The following is an 11,806-nucleotide window of genomic DNA, read 5'->3' as shown; positions in this document are numbered from 1 at the left end:
GCGGGACAACTCTTGATGGGCGAGTGCGGGTGCGGGCGGGAAGAGACTCGTGTGTGTGTGTGTGCGGGATGTGGGAGAATAAAATTATTCGTGGGATTCCGTCAAAATAGAAATTATCTAAACATAAAATGTCTAAAACATATAAATTGTTATTTATGTGTTGCACAAAAGCAAAAAGAACAACTAATAACATTAAAATGATTAACACGTGCAAGCTAGGCAGAGTTTCTATTTATAACACGTGATTAAATGGTTGCAGCCAATCACAGACTCAGTTGTTGATTTCTGGAACGCAATGGCCAATCAGGTGATTAAGTTGGAATCTACTCACCGCAGTGCTGAAATTGCATGCTCACGAGTCCTCTCATTTTAACACACGAAGTGTAGACATTGTGAAAGATTAATTGTGCATATGTTCATTGTGTTATAACAGAGCTTTATGAGATCGCGATGAACTGAGATGTCAGCTTTTAGTGATAATAAAGGAAGCGCTGCTCGCATTCTGCCATGCCAAACCATGCACGCAGCAACCCATGCTTGCTTTTCTATTAAAAATAACACTGGTTTGTGAATGTTGATGCTTAACCTAAGTAAATATTTTATCGGGAGCATTTAGGCTGGGATGTTGTGGATCTTAGGAGCTATTACAGAACCATTTGATGTACATTTCTTTGATGTGCTGGAAAAAAACATCTATATAGATTACTTTTATGCAGTCTTTTGCGGGCGGGAGCGGGACAAAACATGAAGCGGGACCAGATAAGACCTTTTTCTGCGGGAGCGGGCCTGAAAAATCCGTCCTGCGCAGGTCTCTATTCCAGCGTCCACTTCCCACTGCCTGCCGCAGATCAGTCCTTTCAGTGATGTCAGACCAAAGGAGATGTATGTTTCATTGAGTGAATGTTAAGTGAACAGCATTGTAGCATAACATCTTTCTCAGTTATAGACTGTTTTGCTTCACTATTGAGAATTTTAATTAAGGCTGTTCTTAAGCAATGTGTTGCAACTGATGACTTGTCTACTGAAAGCTTGTCTAAAAATTATATTAAAAGAATATATATTACCATTCAAATGTTTAGGGTCAGTGAGGGTCCGTGAGAAAGAAAGAAAAATAAATACTTTTATTCAGCAAGTGTTTTTTTTTTTTTTTTTTTTTTTTTTTTTTTTAATTGATCAAACATGACTGTAAAGACCATTTTAATGTCACAAAAGATTTCTATTTCAAATAAATGCTGTTCTTTGAAATTTTCTGTTCATCAAAGAATATTGAATGTATCTCAGTTTCCATTAAATATTAGGCAGCACAACAGTTTTCAAACACAAATAAATATACAAGTACAACAAAGCAAGTAAAAACAGTGAGATAAATTATACAATATATTATGTTTAATAGCGTACTGTAATACTGTTGGCCATTAATGCTACATTTGAGGGTATAAGGTCCATGCACAGTGTTATGTAATGGACCATGTGAGAGTTGTGTATTAAACAGTTGGTACCATGGATTGCTGTCTCACATGAGGTGACCTATGACCCCATCTATGGACACAAGACTGAGATCATCCATTATCTCAGTGGTGATGCCATAGTTGAAAATGCATTTACTGATGCCTCCATCATTCACATGCATCTGTTTAGTCTACTAATTACAGTATCTTTACTGTAAACAGTCAGAAGAATGGATGAGAGCACTAATGGACAGTTTCTGCTTCAGTAAATATTAGCACAACAAAGTTTGGGTTTATCGTAGTTCATCCATAAATTAAAATTCTGTCATTATTTATTTATCCTCATGTTGTTCCAAACGAATATGTCTTCCTTTGTTCACTGGAACACAAAAGGAGATGTTAGGTGGAATGGCAGCCTTTCACAGAATGACACTATTCATTGTATAGAGAAAAAAGTAGCTGTTGCCTGAGGCTGTCAGTCCCTAACATTCTGCCTAACATCTCCTTCTGTATTACATGGAAAGAAAGTCATACGTTTTAAAGTTGGAACAACATGACGGTGAAATGGTGATTTTTGGGTCACTTCAATGTGCTTCATTAAATAAAAGAAAAAGAAAACGTAATAATGCATCAAGACTTTAACATATTTCATGGTTAATCACAGTAGGCTACATTAAGAAAGTGATTAATTTTACATTTTTTCTGAAATCGTATGTTCAATTATGAAAATTAAGTAATTAAATATACACTAATTTTAATACATTTCTAGAACAGGAATCTGAACACTGGATAAAGCCAGGTTCAATATTCTATTTCATTCTTACGGTTTCATAAAATGTTAAATAAATGTTAATAAAATGTATAAATCAGGCAAAAGATATATGAACAAACCCATCTGTAAAAAAAAACTTCAGAATATAGATATGAATAAAACTGGAAACTTATTTTGAGAAAATGTAGGCTACTGTAATTAAAATTTCGCCTACAGATCAATTGTGATCAAATAAACAATTTAAATGTTTTTTATTCAACTATTCTGAAAAAATAAATTGTATGGAACCAAAATACACTAAAATCTCAAAATTGACCAGTGCCTGAAAAAAAAAAAAAACTTTTGTTTTGCCTGTTGTGTCCTGCCTTTAGTTGTCAAGGCTTTCAAATGAAACAGACCGTCAGTACTGTGGTTTTGATCTAAAACACCAGGTGGCAGTATGAAACCCTGTAGAGATTATGAAAATAACATAAAATCACATTCTGCTAGAATTTATTTACATCCTTTAAGGCAGGTAACCTATTCTCAGATTTTCAAGATTTTTAGGAATGCTTCGTTTTAATGCCGCTCGCTTAATGTCTCGAGATTCATTCGACAAAAGACAAAACGGAGTAAAACAACAACTTTTATATTGTGACAAGCTTGGGAAGACGGGGAAGTTTTAATGGGTAGCTTTGTGTGTTTTTCTTTTGATTGACGTATAAGAAACATTCCTCATTGGTCAAGCCAAAACGTGACGTAACTGTGCCACGCAGCTCGATGCACATTAACCAGTCCCACTATGGCGAAGGCTATGAATATTAACAAGGTCAAGCTACCGTTGCTTAGTAACCTTGGGGCGTCCGGTCACGTTTCCTAATTAATATTTACAAGCAGAGCCTTCAGTATAGTAGGATTTGCTACCTTTCAGTCAATCAGAGTTTACTGGTGTAACGTCACGCAACGTATTTAATATTCATGAGACAAGCGCGGAGGCTGTTTAAAGTTAAATAAACGCCGCGGCGCGACTCGTGTTGCACACAGTGTGCAGCGGCGCTGAGGGACAGGCGACGAAACGAAAAGAGACGAACAGAACCGAACCTGCGCGACAACAAGACTCTTCTAGAGAATGACGTCCATTTGTCCAAGATGCGATAAGACTGTGTTTTTTGGTGAGTTTTTCCACTAGAATTATCATTCAGCAGAAGTACAAGTCAAGTTTATTTCATTGTTATTGTATCATTGAACTGGACTAATTGACTCAAATTGCAGGCCGTTTATAATACGTGCCAAAAGGTCAGGGGAAATGTATTTTTTTAAAAGGACTTCACTTCTGCAAATCTTGACAGTTACATAACAAGGCTTTGAAAAGCGTATTTGTTTGTTTTACAGTCATTAGGTTATAAGCAGTGTGATTTGAACACTGTTTTCTTTTTGGGGTCTTAAATCCAGTGTAATAGTTCAACAACACATCGGATTAATACTTTATGATTTGTGTTGTTGGTGGTGGTGTGTGTGTGTGTGTGTGTGTGTATGTGTGTGTGTGTGTGTGTGTGTATTTATATGCTTATAACAGTGTGTGTATTTATATGCTTATAACAACAGTCCACCATGGATGTTCTTCACTTTGGGTTCTCAGAGATCTATATGACTATTAATTTCCATATACTATTATTCTCTGCTGTACACATCAGTACTCCTGCCAACAATAGTGAATTTGTATTTTTTGCAAATATGGTCTTGCTGTCCTTGATGAACATGAAGAGTATGTGCCTTTGCAAAAGAGTTAAATTAATCTAGTGAGTTTAACTGGGTCAGAGGAAAAGATTTAGGGTAAAGTAATAGGCCTATGTTAATTTCAAAATTACGATTATTATTTTTCCTGCATGCAGCATAGAGATCTCCAGGACCCCAAACTGTCAGTCTCAAGTAGAAGATGAGGGTTAATTTTGCAGCCTGTGCAAACTAAGTAATGTTATTGAAAGGTCAAGCACAAGTGACCCTGACGCTCCCACAGCCGCATTGGAGGGTGTTCTCTAGTCTGTCCCATTATTGTCGGCTCCTGTTTAGTATTCTGTCCTGACATCCAGTATCCGCGGGGCTAGTAAATGCTATAGCCCGTGAAAAGAGAATTGGGTGACAGTGTTACGTAAGAATTTGGCAAGGGACTCTTGAACAAAGTGAGCGGATCTGTTGTGCTACTGTTGCAGGTTAGCAGATGGAGTAACTCTCTTTCTGGCTGCGTTGAAGAGGAGCTTGATGATTTGATATCCCCACTGAGCCTAGACTTCTGAATATGTCTGAGTCCGTGTGCTCTCTGTTTGACCTGACTAGTTTTGTGTGATGGAATGTGTGTGTGAGAGAGACAGACCCTAGGAATGTCGGCTAGTTAGTGTGTAGGGCATTGGGGAGGTGAGATTAGTACCCCATATGCACAGTGCACAATGTCAACCTGGAAAATGTTTTTATATCATATCATAGCTCTTTCGCTAGGTATATTATAACTGCAGAAAATATGCTTATTGATTGATTGATTGTGGAATGTTGACAAGTGAGTTTTTCTCTGAATTGCTTGTATTTCTCACTCCTGTGCTCCAAAGTCCATGACTGTTTACTGTGTGTTTGCTTTGCTCATAGCAAACTATTGATTTTTTTTTTTTTAATTCATGAGCTGTTTATGAGTGAGAGAACACATGCAAGCAGTTTTTAGTGCAACGGACGTTGTAAAACATTTTTTAATATACTGAAGCTGGCTGAAAATTGGCACACAATACCGTTCAAATATTTGGGGTGGGTAAGAGATAGCATTTATTTAATCAAAAATACAGTAAAAACAGGAATATTATAAAATATTTTTTCAATTTTAAATCGCAGTTTTCTACTTTCATACATTTTAAAATGCCATTTATTTTTGTGATGTCAAAGCTGAGTTAAGTTATTGCTCCAGTTTTTTTATTGTCACCTGATCCTTTTTTGGTTTGCTGCTCAAGAAACATTTCTTGTTATCAGTTTTGAAAACAGTTCTGCTTAATATTTTTGTAAAAAAAACAATTCAGGATTCAGCAAAATGTTCAGGATTCGTTGATGAACAAAGTTCAAAATAACAAAATAAAAGGAAAAAAATCTTGCTAACCCCAAATGTTTGAATGATAGTGCATCTATTTTTATTTTATTTATTTATTTATTTATTTTGAAATATCAGTGAAATGGTTGTTCGTTTGAGCGTGCACAAAAACTGCTTGTGAAGATTAGAAAGGTCCGAGATAAGATGCACTTTTCGACATCCGCTTGATAGGAGCAGAACTGACTCAGCAGGGTTTGGATTGAAACGGGATCTCTATTTCAAGCATTTCTTCAGATGGTCCAGTTTGTTCTTCCTCTCCTTTGATGCTGCATTGTTCAACTGAAAACACAGATGCAGACTCCACCATAAAAAAATCGTATTTTGTGTGGATAGTCTTCTGAGAGCTCTTGTAAATATTGTTTATAGATTTCTCTTCAGATATAAATGCACAAACACACACAAAATTGCAGTTGCTGTGTTAAAGCTGCATTTCAGCATTTGCTGAGCTGGACACAACTGTAATGATCTATGAATATACAGTAACTATAACAGTCATATAAATAATGATTCTAAGTACATTACCATTCAAACATTTGGAGCATGTAAGATTTATTAAATGTTTTTGAAAGAAGTCTCTTATGTTATTTATTTAAAATAACTTCTAATTTAGTGTATTTTTAAAATGTAAGTTATTCTTGTGATAGTAAAGGTTTCAGCAGTCATTACTCCAGTCTTCAGTGTCACATGATCCTTCAGAAATCATTCTAATATGCTGATTTACTGCTCAAGAAACACTTATCAATGTTTAAAACCATTGTAATGCTTTTTATTTATTTCCATGGTGTGATACATTTTTTTACAGTTTCTTTGATTAATGAAACTTCAAAAGAACAGCATTTATTTGAAATAGTAAAAACATTTATAATATTACAAAAGATCTGTTAATTTGGATCAATTTAATACGTCCTTACTGAATAAAAGTATTAAATTATTTACAAAAAAAAATCAGACCCTTAACATTTAAATGGCAGTGTATGCTATTTTTCTTATTGTTATGTTTTCTTTCACTTCAGAAACACAGAACAAGAAGACCAAGTGATGCTATTCATACCAAGTTAGGTTTTTGACTAACATACAGTCTGGTCCACTTAGCAGCTTTTACTGGCCAAAAACTACCCACGAAAGGAAGAGGCTGTTTGACTGACATGCAAAGCAGCCGAACAGATGTTTATCACTTCATGACATTTGCAATCTTATTAACTGTGTGTAATTTAGATATACATTACTGCAATTAAAGCAGTCAACCTCAGCATTATATATCTCACACACGCTGATCAGATAACACATTACACTCTTTCTCTGTTCTATAGCTGAGAAAGTGAGTTCTCTGGGGAAAAACTGGCACCGTTTCTGTCTGAAATGTGAACGATGTAGTAAGATTCTGTCTCCTGGAGGCCATGCGGAGGTAAGCAGAACTAAAGCTGATATTGCAGACTGAGATGACATTAAAGAAATCTTTCACTGATCATTGTGCCTTTCTTTCTTTCTTTCTTTCGTTCTTTCTACCGGTTTATTTCCTCGTGAATTTAAGTGTTTAGTTCATTAAATATTTGAGTTTCCTTACAAATCTGTTAGTTAATTGACCAGTTTCACTCCAGTGCTGATGACTTTGATCAGAGAGCAGAGACAGGATCCCAGATGATTCTGTATGTCCTACTTCTTGGTCTGAATGCATCCGCAGAGTTTCTCAGAGTGAAGGCTGCACATCCACAGTGTCGTAGTTTAGCAGGCGATCACACAAGCTCAATCCATTGAACTGACACTGATTGTAGGTCATCCCTGTCAACTTCTATTTGGGTGCCCCTCATTGTCCTTTTTCGTTCTTCTTTGGTTCCTCTCTCTTTTATATTGAACTGACATGTGTGAGGGTCCTGCCTGATACGTTAGGAGATGTTTTCTTGTTCAGTGATTAGAGTTTTGTTTGGGTTAAAAGATCATTCACCCATTCCTTTGTAAGTCTGTATTTTACCCTCAGACTTGTCAGTCATCACAAGTAGAAGTTTGTGGAGGAGTTGAAATTCCTACAATGACTGTAAACACAGATAATAAGTATTTATAGTAACCTCATAGGATCTGTCTGGAATGTTCTCTGACTGTCAGGGAGAGATTACAATTACATATATATTGATTATTTATCTATTTAATATTGGATAGAACATTTAAGCGTGTTTGTTTTCTTGAAACTGTTACATAAAGCCATTCCCATACTCCTTTTGAACCCTGAACGTCGAAATAGCAAAGAACGAAAGGACAAGAAATAAATATCCTTGGTACTCCTTACAAAAGTGCTTGATGTTGTCAGTTTTTTTTTCAGTATAAAAGAGACTGACAAGAACTACTGGGGGAAGACTGACTGGCTGTGGTAACAGGAAGTGAAACAGATTATTTTAGTCTTGGGCTTTACTGCTACTTGCCTCTTGGAGGAAATGTAAATCATAATATTCTAAACCGCAGTGAAATTCCTAAAGAAATAGCAGTAATCTGTAATTTTAAAGCACATGTTTAGTCCGGTACAGCTGGTCCAGTTAAAATAATTTTACTGAACAAGTATCTGTAAGCATATGCTCTTCCTCTCCCACACTTGGTGTTACTGTGGGTCTTTACCAGAACTATTACAAGGACGAAAGAGGGACAAAGATAAGTGTCCTTTCAAACCAGAAAACAATTGTCTGCCTTTCTTCCTTCTCTCTCTCTCCCTCTCTCAACACGCTCGCGCTTGCATGCACACAAACAGAATAGTCACACACAACTTTAGTTTAATTATAAGGTGAGTTCTGACTTAAAATGAAGGAGGGTTTTGTCTTTTCTAGTGCGTTCTCATTTGTGTTGATAAAAATGGATGAACAAACAGCTCTTCATTGTCTCGCTGAAGGATATATTTAGTCTTGTTACTCTTTTATTACAGTCAATATGTTCCGTTTATTGTGTGTGTGCTCTTTTTCTCTTGTGGTGTGCAAAACAGCAGGAGGTTGTGTTGTTGGTGTTCACTCGCTGCAGGTGTCGACTGCCTTTTCTTCCTAATTCTATTTTTTGGGAAACAGCTCTCAGTGGGGACGGAAACTGTATTTTTTAGCTCATGTCACAACAGAGATGCTGAGATAGATGTTGCTTTTAATATATAAAATATACATTACAAATCCTTGATGATGGTAAATGTAAAAATAAATACATAAAGTATTTTTCTAATATATCACTCAGCAGTGTTAGCATGTTAGTTTGGCTTTATTTTTTTAAGAGCACTGTTATGTGCACACACATGCACACTAAATTAGAGGTGTGTGTGTGTGTGTGTGTGTGTAAGGAGGCTTGAATTTCAGTCCAATTTGAGCCTGACTGGGTCTTTTTGTGCAGTCTGGGAGGAGCAGGAAGGAACAGAAGGATAAACAATGACCTCTAATGAATCCAGCATGACACAAGCCTCTCTCTCTTTCATTCTGTCACACACACACACACACACACACACACACTCACATACTTATGATAATTTTACCTTGTCTTAAAAATGCAGGTTTTAGTAGAAGAGTGCCTGGAACAAATTTTAAAATTTAGTATTAAACATTTTTTTATAGAAAAAAAAAACCTTTAATATTGCTAAGTCCGAATATTTCTGTTTTTTTTTTTTCAGATTGTGTCAGTGCTTAAACTGAATTGGGAAAATTATTTTCTGTATTTCATTAGGTTTAGTGTGTTTCATTGACATTAAAAAGCTGTTTGTTTTGTGTATGCAGCAAAGCTACACAGAAATAAGAAATTCTGCTAAGCAAATAAAAACAAAAGTAAAATGTACTAAAAGAGATTCTCTCTCTGTCACACACAGCATGATGGATTGCCTTACTGTCATAAACCCTGCTATGGAACACTCTTTGGACCAAAAGGTATGTACAATAAGATGTTGCTGATAGGTTTTTCTTTTGAGTCTTTTTGGGCCTTTAGTGCTAGTTGCTCTTTATGCGATGTGTATTCCTGTACAGGAAATAAAGGTTTGAATCAGGGCTCATTTAGCGACATCTGACTTTTAGAATAACCTTCCAAGCAAAGACCGTACACTTACCACTAGAAACGTTATCCTGTGTGTGTGTGTGTGTGTGTGTGTGTGTGTGTGAGAGAGAGAGAGAGAGAAAGAAAGACAAAAAAAGGGTTTGTAAGATAAATTTTAGTTTATTCCCTGCAGTCTGGAAAAAAAATGTTTTATGTAAAAAATACAGAAAATTAAAAAAAGTTTAAAAAGAGCTCTGTTTTTTTTTTGGTTTAATTTGTTTAATATCTAATGTCATGTTGGTTGAAATCATCCAGATTAAAGCAGGTCAATCAGGTTGAAACAGATCTTACAGGGACATTTCATTCAGTACCTTTATTTGAAACTCCTCGTGAGAGCAAATGATAGAAACGTCTAGTAAAGTAGAGAGTTGTGTCTGTTAAATGGGATACATCTAAACTACACAGACATGGAGAGATGATTACATTCATAGGCAGTCCTGTTTTCACTTACAAACCATATTAATAGTGGCTACCCGAAAGCATACAAATATGATCATCTACACATACTGTACATCCACAATAATAATAAAAAAAGTTGCCCTGTCTTCCTAAGCACCTCAGACACCAGAAGAGTTAAAGCAGATCCAGTGACTAGGAAAATTTAGTGTTTGGTAAGATGCTAGGTTTCAGTGTATAGCTTATGCTAATGCAAACTCAGACATACGAATATGCTTGTTTCAGGTTGTAATATACCATCCAAGTGAGTGCACAATTCAGAAGAGATGCATTTTATCAGGATCCGAAGAGGATATTTTTGGCTTTTGTCTAATGCTATCTGCATTAGGAGAGTCTGAACACTTTGATATGAGCTTTATCAACCATTAACACTTGCTCGCTCAGTAATAGAATGGTACTCATTGTTCTGTCCTCTTATTGGTAGGTGTAAATATTGGAGGGGCGGGGTCTTACATATACGACACACCTCCTCAGACACCAGTCAACAAATCATGTAACAGCCCTTCAGACGGTTCGCCCACCACACCTTGGACCAGCTCACAGATCAGCTTTAATCAACCTAAAGGTACTGTAAGACAGACTGATAGGGAAAAAAATTATAATTGTATTCAGCAAGGACACATTAGATTGGTCAAAAGTGACAGCAAATTCATTTTATATGTTCTAGAAAATTTCTATGTATCAGTGTATCACAAACATTTTTCAAGCAGAAATTTTACAAAAAGGTTTGAAATGATCAAACAATATTTAAAATAAATAAAAAGTAAAAATATGAAATAAAGCTTAAAATAATAAAGTCATCTAGTTAGAATCAAAATGACACTGAGATGATATACTGAGATATTCAATTCAAATTTATTTGTATGGCGCTTTTCACGATACAAATCGTTGCAAAGCAACTTAATAGCAAATTAAGTTTCTACATATTTAGTATTAGCTTATCAGTGGTGACTGTCAGTTAATGTACATATGGCAGAAATCAATTAAAAACATAATCAAACAGACTATGAACACTATTAACAGCAATTATTATATGATGCAATCAAACTTATAGCAAAATTGGGTAGTTCTGTATGTTGTTTCAGGGTTTGCATCATTATGGCAGAAATGTACGGAAAAATAAATTAAAGACGTAATCAATTAAAGACGTAATCAAACACACGATGAACACTATTAACAGCAATTATTATATGATTCAATCAAACTTATAGCAAAATTGGGTAGTTCTGTATGTTGTTTCAGGGTTTGCATCATCTCTTCTCAGGTGTTCTGGATTAGGCCTGGGCGATAATACTTTATCGATATTTATCGACGGTACACCTTCTTCGATAACGATATAAAAAATGTTCGATATAGTGCACTATATAGGCACGTGCTATGAGACAGCACACACAAACACGAACATGAGGGCTGTGCCTGCCTTTGATGAGGAGATTGTGAGTAAATAATGAATATTAGTCGAATTTAAAATAAACATTTGCATTTGAATGCAAAAATAGTACAATCCAATGTTAGATGTGCGTCAGGGAGCGTCATCAGTGGAGCACGAGATGCGGTGATGATGCAAGTGACGTTGTAGTTTAATGTTTTGTTAGTCTAGCCCACGAGACGCGCAGTTGCTGCGTTATTCATTCAAAATATTAGAGAAATATAGAAGCTCAATGCCATTCACACAGACAGAACGCATATTCAGCACATTTTCTAGACGGACAAGTACGATTGCTGCACTCGCGTCTCACAAGAGATGTATAGAAAGCCATGCAAAGTTAAAACCGTTTAAACTTTTAGAAAACACGTCACGAATTTGTGGAGGTTTATTCCTTTTCACTGCATCTCATGTTTTTAAAGGCAATCTGTGTGAATGGCGATTCGGCTCTTTGTATTAAGCAATGCATATACGTGATGCTGTTTTGTTCATAATTGTTTATGCAATTTACGAAATTATATTTGATTTATATGAGTTAATTTAGACGTAATGCACGTTTTTAT

At 35.7% G+C, this 11,806-nt stretch overlaps 1 protein-coding gene across 1 annotated transcript in view; it reads left to right on the top strand.

Moving 5' to 3' along the window:
* Positions 1–3,130: 3,130 nt before the first annotated feature.
* The window catches only part of LOC107663266 (cysteine-rich protein 2-like), a 10,343-nt gene continuing 1,667 nt past the window's right edge, over positions 3,131–11,806 (top strand). Inside the window, exons 1-4 of the mRNA XM_016453446.1 lie at positions 3,131–3,371; positions 6,634–6,728; positions 9,141–9,198; positions 10,242–10,382. Coding sequence (XP_016308932.1) covers positions 3,329–3,371; positions 6,634–6,728; positions 9,141–9,198; positions 10,242–10,382 — 337 coding nt within the window. The 5' untranslated portion in view covers positions 3,131–3,328. The remainder of the gene's footprint in view (positions 3,372–6,633; positions 6,729–9,140; positions 9,199–10,241; positions 10,383–11,806) is intronic.

The sequence above is a fragment of the Sinocyclocheilus anshuiensis genome, unplaced genomic scaffold (assembly GCF_001515605.1).
Source record: "Sinocyclocheilus anshuiensis isolate Anshui unplaced genomic scaffold, SAMN03320099.WGS_v1.1 scaffold1719, whole genome shotgun sequence".
NCBI lineage: Eukaryota > Metazoa > Chordata > Actinopteri > Cypriniformes > Cyprinidae > Sinocyclocheilus > Sinocyclocheilus anshuiensis.
This window is presented reverse-complemented; position numbering and strand designations above follow the sequence as displayed.